Source organism: Convolutriloba macropyga, chromosome 12, assembly GCF_964194025.1.
Source record: "Convolutriloba macropyga chromosome 12, txConMacr16.3, whole genome shotgun sequence".
Taxonomy (NCBI): Eukaryota; Metazoa; Xenacoelomorpha; order Acoela; family Convolutidae; genus Convolutriloba; species Convolutriloba macropyga.
The window spans coordinates 52,273,718-52,288,262 of record NC_134479.1 but is presented as its reverse complement, the minus strand read 5'-3'; the positions used below and the strand labels follow the sequence as shown (position 1 = coordinate 52,288,262).

General features: G+C 34.6%; 1 protein-coding gene across 1 annotated transcript in view; it reads right to left on the bottom strand.

Annotated features, from left to right (window-relative positions):
• Positions 1-9,761, bottom strand: part of LOC142350538 (uncharacterized) — a 32,074-nt gene extending 22,313 nt beyond the window's left edge. Inside the window, exons 1-2 of the mRNA XM_075402387.1 lie at positions 9,431-9,761; positions 9,004-9,094 (exon numbers count right to left, since the gene is read on the bottom strand). Of these exons, the coding sequence (XP_075258502.1) occupies positions 9,004-9,094; positions 9,431-9,475 (136 nt within the window). The 5' untranslated portion in view covers positions 9,476-9,761. The remainder of the gene's footprint in view (positions 1-9,003; positions 9,095-9,430) is intronic.
• Positions 9,762-14,545: the final 4,784 nt, after the last annotated feature.

Sequence of the window (14,545 nt, the reverse complement as noted above, 5' to 3'; positions counted from 1 at the left end):
CGGATTACTGAGCTCCAACTGGAGATCGCAAATCTGAAGCATCACCTCCACATCCTCCGCTCATCACGTTGAGCACTCACGGAATGGAATAGTTAAATTCGTGGTTGTTGATGTTCAGTCCTTCCTTCATTACTTCTTCTTCTTTCTCCGGCGGTGAGGAAAATTATTCGTTTAATAAATTAGTTTAAACGCCTAATTATTAGTCATTTTGATTACCTTACTCTCTTTGATTCCATTACTTACATCAAGTAAAGTAATCCGCATTTCTTCTATCTTCATTGAAACTATCTTCAATGATTACACTCAGCGCAATTTATGGTGAACAAGGAGTCCGTTTTTATCTTTAGATTACAGATTTGATTTGTTCTCGCTTCTCTAATAAAATCTATTCTTTAATCTTTACCAATTTACCGCGCCTATAACTTAGTTAATAGAGAAGCATATTATCAACATTCAATTGTTCCATCGAATTCAATAATTTATTTAATGTCTTACAAACTTTCAGTAGACGTTAAATATTTCAAAACATATTGTGATCTCGCTGAATTTATTCAATCGCAAGTTATTGAAACTTCGAAAACATTCTTAGTTGGAAATAAATTCTATACCCCATTGTCAGTTCATTGGACATTTTAGTTACAAGAGATTATCTTATTCTTGCAAGATAACAATTCCAATGAAATTGTAGTTTATTTTCATCAAATTCCTGAGTACGACTTATTTGAAACTCTAAAGCTTTTTCATACCGAAGAAATCCTTAACATCAATAATCTAAACTTTCGACCGCTCACTTATTTCAGTTAATATGTTAGTCTTCAATTTTTTGGTAACCACGGATCTAGAACTCTTTACATATAATGTTACAACATTTCGCTAAAAGATTATTCTGATTTCCATCCGCCACCTATAGTTTCAGTACTATTTGAATTTCTCCTTAAATTCCTTTCAAAGATTAATTGGTCCTCCATTCTCCCCATTGATATTGACACAAAAATTGAAATACTACATTATTCAAAATGAACACATATTTTGAAGGAGGTGTTGATATCGAATGGTTTAAAGATTATTGTCAATTCTCTGATCATGTTGAACACGCTTGGGTTAACTTTTCTAACCAGATTAATTTTAACGATAAAGTTTTCAGAATCTCTGACCTATATTATTCTGAATTCCATATGAAGTTATTTTATTCCTTGAAGACAAAAAGAAATTGTTATTTATTTTGAACTAATGACAGAAAGCAAAAAAAATTATTTCATGAAGCTAATTCATAATGATCAACTAAGTCTAAATATTAATTCCTTAAACTATGGCTACAAAGCTTACTTCGATTGATTTAGTCTTCAACAATAATCAAATAAAGATGAATTACGAAACGGAACTCTTTATTTGGGGAGTCATTTCAGCAACACTGGCCTTTATGGTGTTGTGCTCAGTCATTTCAATCTCTTTATTTATTTACTTTGCTTGTCATTATAGACCATTAAATTAACCAGTATATTCTTTGACTTGTATTATCTTATTATTCCACTTCGGATGTATTAACAGCACAACAGTACAACTTTTGTAGAAAACTACAATAGGTCTACCACAACGGCCACCCAAAAAAATTGGAAATTTTATTTTGTACAGCCTTGTATCTTAGGACATCGTCAACTCTCTTTAGGAGAGAACTCAGAAACAAGAAGCTACGATGAAATTTAGAATTTTAACCAAGTAATCTACCTCATAAACTTTAATTGCTTAATTATTATAAAATTAAGCTAAATAAATTATTCGATTATGTAAAATTTGATGTTTTGATTTAATACCTATGGACCGGGATGGGATGTACCGAAGTGTACTACACTCAGTAACACTATTTGATAATCTTAGTGCTATTTTGAGAATTTACGTTATAGTGCGTGAAGCACAAACTTGATTTGGACAAAGTCCATTTTACGTGTGAACAAATTATTAATTAATTTTGAATAAGCTACTATTTTAAGCTCACTAACTCAAACTAAAACTACCATGACGTGATATTGTCACGCCACGTAGAAAACCCAACTTAACCTTGGTAGCTCTGTCGACACTGTTATCTCTATCCAATAGGATACTAGATAACCACGTGTCCGCAAGTATAAATGGAGCTCGCACGCTCAACCACTACGCACACTCTCTCTTCACTTCAACACTCTTTGGCCCCTGTTAACTTCTGATTTAAACCAAACTCCCGTATTGCTCCCTTGCTCAATCTCAGCTTACTTGAGTTATTTTTCTAACTTAGAATATTTTGTGACTTGTTCTTAACTAAGAACTTTCTATGTTAGAAAATATTAACTTAGCACGATTTTGGAAATCAGGTAAGTTTAACTTAACTTCTCTAAGTTATAATTTAACATCTCTTAAACTCTATCTAAGTTACAAGTTAACTTAGAATAATTCAACCTGTGCTATCTAGTGCTATCTCAACCTTAATAACTTTAACTTTTCTGTCCCTTATTGCTCGGTTCATATTTGATGCTGTTTAACATAACTTATTAATTCATATTTGCATTTAACTTTCTTTAGTACTTAACTATATACCAAGAGTAGAACTAGGGGTTGAACTCTCAAGTTATACATGTGGTCACGCGATTAGCCGCGTAGTTTAAGTATCTAATGTACGGACCAGCAGTATAGCGGCCCGTGGGTCTTGATATGAATCCATCACATCCGAACTACTGAGACTTTTATGGATCAATTTATGGACCAATGAGACTTTTATGACCAATAATGACAAATCCGTCGGCTAAATTTCTCATTTCTTCCTTGTCGGCTAAACGCCATTTTGGCCAATTTTCCTAGCACCAACAGAAACACAGTCGGACAAGTCATGAAAAACAAACCAAAGATTTTAAATTTAAGAGTTCCTAAAGCAGACAAGCAGACAAATTGAACATTTTGACCCAAACAAAGAAACATTGTTTCATAAAACTAGAGAAAAATGAAAAACAAAAGCAGTTTAAATTGATGATACTTATGAGTTCCGCGTTGCGAATCAAAAGGTCTTCATTCAAACACAAGTGTTCAAACAGAAAACTTGGCATCTTCGAGAAAATTCACATGTCATATAAGAACTGAGCAGAGGCCGCAAAATCAATAAATAATTTTAAAAAAGAAATTAGATTTAGATTGGCCTGAGCTATTTGGTTTTAATGTCTTCCGAACCAGGTTTCAAAGTCTTCCGAATATACATTTGAATACAGAATCAAACGCGAAAAGTTTTATCGATGAATTTGACTTGGAGAACAGAAAAGACAGAAAAAAAATATTTTTGAAATTGCAGAAGACGTTGCAGATCTTTCCAATCTTTTATCTTTGTGACCTCAAAACCATTGTCTCAAATCTCTACAGAGTAGCTATTATCAGCATGCAGTATAGCAAAAATGTAGCATGGACATATAAGAGACAAACAGAGGTGAAAAGGTATAAAACTTTTCAATTTCCGAAAAAAAAGTCAACTTAGTAAAAAAAAATTTAAAGTGAACGTTACGAAGTTTATGTCCTCAAATCAAACTTTGACTAAAATAAAAACAAATTGAATCGAATTACGAAAAGTCTACAGTTTAACTCCAGCACTTAAAACAGTTCATTGGCCCTGTCTTACATGAACAACGATAATTATTTTAGTGCAGTAAAATTAATATGATGTAGTACTTTAGTTCAAAATAAATTGCCTTTATTTTGGATTTTATTTACTTTTCATATTGCTATGAGTTATATCTGTTCATCCATGTTTTACTTCGTGCCTCGCAATCAAATGTTTTGTTCACATATATGGTTTGTTGACAAGTACTCAAAACTTTCATTCGTCTGCGATCCCCATTTCAAACTTAGTTTATTAATTCCTCTCTTTACTTCAAGCCGCAAAGATCAGGCCCAAATTAATTTTTTATTTCGCTTAGCGAATTGATTCTTGTAAGGAACCCGTCATCTCGCCAGCGAAGACTGCACGAATTTTAAAAAAGTACGACATGGCGCAGTCAGCAAAGAAACAAACCCCTCTGGGGATTGACTCATTTCAGGGCAAACCAACTCCAGGCCCACCTATCTGTTGGGAAGTATGTAGAGTTCAAACAAGCTAGCTCCGTTAGCAAATGAAAACTTCATTTTGGACACCCACTCGTGCCCAAAGACAAAATAGTGGTTTTGCCATTGGAGCCAATCTATAAGGAGACAAATTTAGGTTCGCCGGCCCAAATTGAACAAAAACGAAACGCCCAGAATGCACAGCAGAAGATGAACCAGCAAACAAATGCCAACGCTTGATAGATTGACATCATGAGCGGTGACAAACTTTGGCAACTCGCGGACCTAAAGATCGTCTTTCTTCAGTACTTGAGTATTGGAATGGAGGACTGGCGGATATTTAACAGCAAGTACCCGCAAGTCATGTTAGATACACTGTATACAGAATAATTCTGAACTCTGGTGGAAGAAGCGTTCATCAGGCCACTGTTAAATATTCGTCGAGTGGATGGTTGACAGATTTTTAAAAGCGAGAACACGCATCTCATGTTAGATACATTGTAAACAGCAGAATTCTGGACTCTGGTGGAAGAAGTGTTCATCAGACCACTTTTAAATGTTCGTCAGACCCCGAAACATAACATTCGACAGACAGGTTTTTCTAATATTGAAACAACTGAGAGGCGAAACATTGGAACATTTCTACGGGAAACTTAGCAAAATGGTGGAAAACCGAGACTTTAAAAACAAAGAAGAGACACTAATCAGAGATGTTTTTTTAACTAATCTAATAGATCCCGAAAATCAAAAACAATTGCTAAAAGAAACGGTAGAAACCAGAAAAGCTCTTGAACTAGCAATCGACATGGAACTGGGTATTGGAAATCAACACCAAATCTTAGCTCATAATAAAACACTGGTCCTGGCAAACCTGAACGTGATTCAATACCCAAAAAGCACTCGCTCCGCAGATTGGTCAACTACGAACTGCATCTCAAAACAAGCCACCCGACATCCAGCGTTGCACTGCCAAAACTGCGGATCGGTATGGACTCCAGGTCAAGAAGGTAAAAGCGTTGCACGTGGTAAAACATGCAGTAACTGTAATTAATTGAATCGTTTTGCAAAAGCTTGAAGACAACTGCGCAAACAAAGAAATGTTCCGAATCAAAAGAATAAATGCGTTAGAAGAAAAAATACTCGATGAAATATATTCAATTGTCAGCATGTAACACACTGTACGAATCAGACTGCATGAGGGGGGATGACAACATGGTGGCTACAATCGACAATGGTTTTAGAAAATTGAACCACTTAACATGCCAATCCAATTTGTGAATATTTTCTTTACCCCACTAGTTGATTCAGGAAGCGCACGCAGCCATTTGGGCAAATCACTCGAAACGCGATGGGGATAGAGTAATTCACAATCAATCTTCATGAGCGAAATGAACAAGCCTTATATGCGCTCGTTCACCAATGAAACATTTCAGACTAAAAGAAACTTCCGGAATCCGGAGACATGCAATGGTTGGCACATCAGCTGCAGAATTTGCAGTAGTAACAGACGGTCTCAAGCCAATAATCGGCTGCCACCTCTTTTTATTATTTTGTACTTGCAGTTACGCAACTTCCACCTATAAAAGTAATCGAGTAAGCAATTTTGCAAGTCACTTTGCAATCAAAGAAAAAGTTGCGACAGGGTTTTTCAAACCAATTACTCGCATTGGGATATCAATAAATCATGTAGTTAAATCGAAGTTTCATGAACACTTTCATCCAAGACAACAAAAGGAAGATGCATTCCAATCAACTAACGAGATAAAATAAACCTAGAACTTACAAAATTACCTGATGAGAAATATATCAAACAATTAGCCAGTTGTCCAGACTTGTATTTTATTTCCCCTATTGTAGTCACAATTGAAAAACTTAATGAAGCTATTCACAGCCTATTGAAGCTATGAAGCTATCCCGCACCACAAAGCAGTACCTATTCTTCAACACTAGATCCAAAATTAGCCAAAATTAGCAGAAAGCCACTTTTGCAATCCAAATCTGCTAAGCACTGTAATTTCAACAAACTAGAAGGCGATTTGACAGGCACATATCCATTCAAAGTGAATTCTTTGGCCTTACTGGTACGCCAGAGGAATTCCAAAAAATCAATGGATTATACATTAATCAAGCTAAGGAAAATTCCTGCTTCATAGATGGCATTTTATTGATTAGTAAAAGTACAGAAGACGAGCACAAAGAAATCTTTGGTTTTCTCTAATAGATTTGGAATTAAGAATTAATTCCACCAATTTAAAAGACATTCCTATCATATTTGTTAGAGTCAAACAGCAAAATAAACTCAGTGCTTTTTGCCCAATTCACTAGAGAAAATCAGTTGCCTTCCTCTAGTTCTAAAGCAAGTTTGGTTAACAAAGTTGCCATGACTTTGAAACCTAAAAATAAACCAACCACATATGTCAGATTTTTGAAGCATCCGATAAAGCAAACCCTACATCAATCCCTCCATTGAACGTTTGCCGGCCGCAATGTCTGATGTAAGTACACCGCCAACCAACAGCTTCCAGTTTCCAACAATCGGCAATGTAGTGGAGCCCTTTTTAGTAAGAGCTTAATGGATTCACTTAGATGCAAAATTGCAGTGTTAAAAATGATGCGCGATTGCTTTCTAAACAACAACATAGAGCCATCGTAAGTAATCAATCCTTATATACATTCGTGCTGGCAAGACCCTCAAGTACAATCTGGATGCTTCTGAAGGAAAAAGCATTGCGAGAGGCAATGGTAGAGGCCTCTCAAACCTCTCGTGAAAGGCCATTATTGATGAAATCCACGCTAGCCACCTGGTAATTGGGGAATAATATGTATGGCTACACATTGCTGGTGGCCATACATGAATAGAGAATTGATTGTTAAATTAACAGAAAATAAACATTGCACAGCAGTTGGTAAGAACCTTAAATCGGTAACTCCCGAAAAACAATTTAGTTCATACATACCATGTGCTGAACAAAACTAAGAAATACAAAGTGAATTTAGGGACCTATTTTTGACGAAAAGACCCTTTTTTTAAATATCCTACAAAATGTATCTTCGAAAAAGCAAACGGCCCAAATGTAGCTAATTTTTTGTACACGTATCTATACATTGTACACGACATGCATTTTGGAAAATTATGGAGTACCACGTACAATCCCATTAGATCAAGCGAAATGTCTTGTGGGAAACCAGGTAAAAAGTTTTGTAACAAAAGCAATATAGATAGCATTGAAGCAGCAGTTAATACCCTAGGGCAATTGGACTGGTGGAGAGACTAATACAGACCACTAAAAAAGAATTGCATGTATCAAAAAAAATTGGCTGCAAACTTATGATTAAAAAAATTTTTATTATTGTTTTTATTATTGATATTATTATTATTTTAATATTATTCTTATTATTATTATTATTATTATTATTTTTATTAGTATTATTATTTTTATTCTTATTATTATTATTATTATTATTATTATTTTATTTTTTTTATTATTACTATTAAAATTTTTATTTATTATTACTATGATTATTATTATTATTATTATTATTATTATTATTATTATTATTTCTATTGTTATTATTATTATTATTATTATTATTATTATTATTATTATTATTTTTATTATTATTATTATTATTATTATTATTATTATTATTATCATTATTTTTATTATTATTATTATTGTAATTATTATAAATATTATCATTATTATTATTGTTATTATTGGAAGAAAATCAGTCAAGTCATTTAAAAACAATTTCGATTGTTACCTCAGCTCTAAAACTCTTTTTTTTTAGTATCTAGAATGAATTAATTAGGAGTCATAGCTGATAAAAAACTTGAAGTATAAGTATCATATCAACAGTTTACAGTGTTCTATATCCAAGTTGGTTGGTTTGACTCATTCGTTGAGAAAGTTTCTAAATAAACAGGACTTGATAAAATTCTACAAAGTATACATCAAGCCTAAGATGCAGCAGGGAATATTGGTGTACGGTTGTACTTCAAAATCGGAACTGAATGTGCTGAAGCGTTTGCAAAATTATTATATGCGACTTGTTTGTTTTTGCAAATTCGATAGTGTTGATCATCTTTTCGGGTTGCATAGAACCTTGCCTATTTATAAACTGTAAATAATGATTTGCTTAAGATTGCTTTAAGATCGTATATTAATCTTCTTGACGATGATTATTTTACAACCTCATTTGCCATCGTCAGTATTCCAGGAATTTACGCTCGACAAGCGTTCACATAATATCAACTCACAAAGTGAAAGGGCATTTATCCAAGTTATCTATTGCATTCTTATTCCATTCAACAATTGGGCTTAAAAGATTTGGACTGTTCCTGAGACAATTGGATACAGCATTTTGTTCATTACTCCAGGGACAATGTCCTATTATACGACAATGAAAAAGTAGGTATTGTTTTTGATTAATTTTGTTTTTGAGCATTAGATCCTTGCATATCCTGCCTAGAGGGAAACCCTCTCCGTTAGTTAGTCACTGCCTGTTTTAGCCCTGTCTACCTTTAGGTAGATTACTGGGGCTAATTCAGTGCATACTGCTGTGAGGAGGGGCAGAAACAGGAAAGAAAAAAGATGTAAAAATTTAGTTAAGTTTTAGCGGTCTCTTTGTTCTCTTTTCGAGTGGTGCCAAAAAAGCATGAACTTGCTTATTTACCGTCCACCTAGGTGCTTTTTATTTCATTGATTTATAAAAAAAATGTTATTTATTTAGCATTGAGGAAATTAAATTATATATTATTATTATTATAAACATCAGTGAAGATTTACAACTGTGTTCTCACGTAAACTTGAAGCACCTCACTCTTTCCACGTTAACGAAGAGGGTTTTAGGCTTATAGAGTCATCCAGCCACAGTAGGAACAAATATAAAAAACACATATGCCCATATTCCAATTTTCCCAATTCTCAACTGTTGTAATACCCATACCAAACTTAGTGTCCATTCCCACTCTCCACTCAAATTTGCAACAGGTAGACAGACCCTCGTCTTTTAGAAACTTTATCAGCTTCCAATTTTTCTGGAGAAATTGGAAATCCATTACGAGCCAGCACGCCAACCAATAGGTTTTGTTTTCCATTCTGCTCAATTTTAGATTTTTGAGACAAAGTTATTGCAAAATATAAAATCAAATATAATGTTTCATAATAGTCTTACTTACTCTAATCTAATTTTTTAAGTCTATACATATCGTTCCTTAATAGTCTTACTTACTATAATCTAATTTTTTGAAGTCTATAAATATTAATAGATTCGTTCATTTGTCACCATATCCCACCCTTTAAGCATTAAAGAGGAAAAAAGACCAAATGAGCCACTTTATAATTGGTAGGGTCACAGGCGCGTAATGTCAAACGCAGAATCGTTTCCATAGGGTTCTGTGAAGATATTTGCTCAGCATAATAACGCCCTTCTTGAGAAGACCGCGAATAAATGTAAATTAAAATTAGCGAGAAATTTTTGTAATATTTTGCTCAAATGTAGAAAGAGCTTGGCAGCTTGGTTCTGTTTTAAATGTAAGAACTCTTCGATATATTCGGTTTTAAATGCTGAAAAAAACCGACTGGTTTTGTTTTAATAGTCAGAAATATTTGATATGCCGTGTCTTAAGTGTAGAAAACTTTAGTTGGTTCTATTTTAAACGCTAGAAAATTTTGATATGCTGTTTTGTATGCAAAAAAGCTACAATGTGTTTGTTTTGAAAAGTAAGAAATCTGTGATATGTTTTGTATGTTCAATGATTTATTATGCTCGGTTTCAAAACGAAAGACGAAACTTCTGCTATTTTTAGATTAAAACTGAAGAAATCAGCGCGGTTTGTTTGGTTATGAAAATTCAGAAAAAATGTTACTTGCCTATAATTAAAATCTCAGTTACGACAAATAAGCAGTTTGAATTTTTCGCAGAGTATAACAGAGAAGAAAGACTTCAACTCACAGCTTATATTTTGAAAACAACACAGAAATATTGCTGTCGTATTGTTGGGCACACATTTTTGTGTTGTCTTTTTCCCGAAAACAAACCAAACATAATGCATAGAACAAGGTAAACGCAAGGAAAGATGAATAAAAAATAACCCTCTCGCAAGTTTTTGGTTCACTAGATCTGTTTTTCAAAATTCGGCTTGCTTGAAGATCGGCTGGTTAAACATCCACAGTCAAACAAAGTCTTGTATGCACTCGGTAATTACCGCTAACCTAATCAAGTAGACACAATTGTAAGGGTGAACGCAAAGTAAGCCGAAGTAAAAGTAAGCCGAAAAAAAGCCTTGATAGGAAATTAGAAAAACATTTGATAGGTAGTAGAAAAATCTAATTCGTCAGCAACAGGAGGAATTAGAAGAGTGAATTAGGAGGAATTCGTTAATTAACAGGAAAATTTTCAGTTATGATTATTTTGTGTTAATAGTGAGCTCTGTTTCAATTTCCGTAATGTCACTTTCAGCACTGTTCAGTCACTTTCAACAGCCACTGAGTGGCGATTCTGATGGTAAAGATTTCCGATTGTGATTGTGTTCCCTGGTGATGGGCGGATTCAAATCATGCAAGAATCTTGCAAGATGACTCAAAACTTGCAAGATTCTTTCAAGAATCTTGCAAGATATAATACCTGGCAAAAAAATAAATCGTGGAACCAATGTTTTAGATATGACCTTTGAAGCAAATAAATGTTTATTAAACAAGTTACAAAACTGAAATCCATGGAAAAATGCATCCCTTCGAAGCGAGGATTTCTGAGGGCGACTCTTGCGATTAAGGTACTTTCCACCTTGTTCGGCATCGCTGTCAGTCGAAATGTACAGTTCTGAGGTTGTGAACACAGAAAAAGTTGGGGGGCTGGACGCAACTCTCAGCCTTGAAAATGCTATCTGAACCAACACTGAAAATGTTTGAAACTGTTATCTAGAATGTCAAATAAAGAACCAATCACAACTGAGGCTCACAGCAAGTGTTGTTGGTTCTTTTAGAACACACCCACTCCCTCCCCTCTCTAAGATTTCACACTTTAATATATTGTATATTCTGCTTTTAGCAATAAACGCTATTTTCATGCTTCGTGCTCAAAATTTCAAAATCGAGTTCGAAATTTTCCTTTTTCCTGATTTTATAAAGAAAAGAATAGAACACAAAATCAGAATGTCCATTGTAATTTCAGGAAAAAATGAAGACTGGATTTCAACTGAACATAATGCACAATCCAGATCCCTTCGACCACCATGAATCACTAATGAATCTCCCACCTACTGTTGAGACAAGTAGTATACATAGCTGTGTAGTGACTACTACGGGGGGGGGGACATTTCGACTTTGTGACCGAAAAATCACTTTTCCGAAAACTTTGTGGAATTGTTTTAGGGTTTATGGGAGGAGAAAAAACTTTTTTCCGAGGATAACAAATTTTTCCACTTTTATCCCAGTCGAACCATTGAGCAAAATTTTGGCCAAATTCGGCTAACAGAACGTTCGGCTAACAATCATCTGACTCAGTCGTTACTTGTCTGAAAAGTATTTGTCCCATTTAGTCTACGCTTACAATATCAGACTATTTGGCTTGGGTTGTTAAATGGGAAGAATTGTTAAGTATCGCTTATACCGCTCATACTATTTCCGAGATAAAAGCAGAATATACAATTACACAATACTGTTCAAACATTAGTTGGCACTATTTGCAAAACAGCTTTCCTTTACATATTTATCTGTAGATTAATTTTGGTTCAGTTTGTCTAGTTTATCCGAAGCGGTCGTGTCTGTTTCTACCGAGAGTGTATCAAGGTAATTTATACTGACTAGTCGAGACGAGAATGACTAATTGTATGTTCAGTAACTGAGTTAAACCTCATTAATTTGTCAAGACAATATATCATAAAGTTGTCTCGTACTGAGCAAATCACTTACCACAATGTTGATCTGTTTTCTAGATCTCTTGTTCCATTCAGTTTTAAGATGGATATAGGCTGCTTACCTGCAAAAGTTCGCTTTAAAATGCAGGTAAATTATTGTATTTTTTGTTTTCCTCACTGAATATTTAATACGTTTTAGTTCTAATCTTTTTGAGACGGAGTTCTGATATAAAAGATTGAGTAACCTTTTGGAAACCCTATTGAGGGGGGCTTATTATGGGTCTATTATGTGGACTTTTTTATCAGTAAAAATGGAGTAAACAAATGTCTATTTAAGAAAACAGCCACAGGAAGGAAGTTGGGATGCTACTGGAGAGTCCTGCAGCACGTACACCTGATGATGTGAATGATTCAGAGGGGGAAAACAAACGATATGAGCATTTCGCCGAGGAGGCCGGACGAGAACTCATCTTTGTGTTGGATTCCCCCTTCCACTAGTGACCCTGGTCGACAAGTGAATGAGTGAACTGAGAATGTCTCAAGGCAACCCTTGCGGGTGGTGAGGGCATCACCGTCAACTCCATTGGTCAAGGCTAACGATAAGTCAAAGAGGGTCTGCAAAAAGTGCAAAAGCTATGAGAAAGCCAAACAACTGCGGGACCAAGCCAAACTCTTTTACGACGCCATGGTTCGTAAAATAGAAGAAAAGGAAAACGTTGCTGGGCACAAAGAAAAAGGAAAACTCTACATCGATCAATCTGAAAGCCTTTTGGCCACTTACTCCAACCGAACAACGGCTCTGAAAGCTAATATCATTTTGAAATCTCAAAGAGCGAACAAGGCAATTTGAACTGATTGTTATGGATAATCGCAATATTGGTTGTATCGCTTTGAGTTTTTAGTCTTAACAGTTGTACACCTTTTTGGGTTAAAGTATATCTGTATAACAGATTACACTCTTGAAACAAGTTTTGATTGATGAATCAAAGACAGATAAAAGCGAGGTAGCCTAGCAAGACAAGCAAAATTGTTATGTTTTTATGCCTAAGCTACATGCTAGTTACCTGAGGGAATTTTAAATTTTAAATAATACATACAAAGGGCATTGGTAAAAAAATAACTTGTATATTGGATCCTAATCTACCTGCTGGTTACCTAAGCGAGTTTTAACTTGTACTGGTGAAAAATAACGTGTGTATTGGATCCTAAGCTGCCTAGGGGTTACGTAGGCGAGTTTTAACTTGTACATATGAAGAGTTTTGGTGAAAAATAACTTCTGAATTGGATCCTAAGCTACCTAGGGGTTACCTAAGCGAGTTTTAACTTGTACATATGAAGAGTAGTGGTGAAAAATAACTTGTGTATTGGATCCTAAGCTACCTGCTGGTTACCTAAGCGAGTTTTAGCTTGAACATATAAAAAATATTGATGAGAAATAACTTGTGTATTGGATACTAAGCTACCTAGGGGTTACCTAAGCGAGTTTTAACTTGTTCATATAAAGAGTTTTGGAAAGAAAGTAATTTGTGTATTGGATCCTAAGCTACCTACTGTTTACCTTAGCGAGTTTTAATTTGTACATATAAGGAGTACTGGTGAAAAATAACTTGTGTATTGGATCCTAATCTACCTGCTGGTTACCTAAGCGAGTTTTAGCTTGTACTTATGAAGAGTATTGGTGAAAGATTACTTGTGTATTGGATCCTAATCTACCTGCTGGTTACCTAAGCGAGTTTTAAATTGTACTTATGAAGAGTATTGGTGAAAGATAACTTGTGTATTGGATCTTAAGCTACCTAGGGGTTAACTAAGCGAGTTTTAACTTGTATATATGAAGCGTATTGTTGAAAAATAACTTGTGTATTGGATCCTAAGCTACTTAGGGGTTACCTAAGCGAGTTTTAACTGGTACATTTGAGGACTATTGTTGAAAAATAACTTGTGTATTGGATCCTAAGCTACCTAGGGGTTACGTAACCGAGTCTTAACTTGTACATATGAAGAGTTTTGGTGAAAAACAAATTGTGAATTGGATCCTAAGCTACCTAGGGGTTACCTAAGCGAGTTTTAACTTGAATATATAAAGAATATTGTTGAGAAATAATTTGTATATTGGATCCTAAGTTACCTAGGGGTTACCTAAGCGAGTTTTAACTTGTTCATATAAAGAGTTTTGGAAAGAAAATAATTTGTGTATTGGATCCTAAGCTACCTACTGTTTACCTAAGCGAGTTTTAACTTGTACATATAAAGACTATTGGTGACAAATAACTTGTGTATTGGGTCCTAGCTACCTACTGGTTACCTTAGCGAGTTTTCACTTGTACATATAGAGAGTATTGGTGAAAAATAACTTGTAAATTGGATCCTAAGCTAGCTACCGTTTACCTCAACGAGTTTTAACTTGTACATATAAGGAGTATTGGTTAAAAATAACTTGTGTATTGGATCCTAAGCTACCTGCTGGTTTCCTAAGCGAAGTTTAACTTGTACATATAAAGACTATTGGTGAAAAATAACTTGTGTATTGGGTCCTAGCTACCTACTGGTTACCTTAGCGAGTTTTCATTTGTAAATATAGAGAGTATTGGTAAAAAATAACTTGTAAATTGGATCCTAAGCTACCTACCG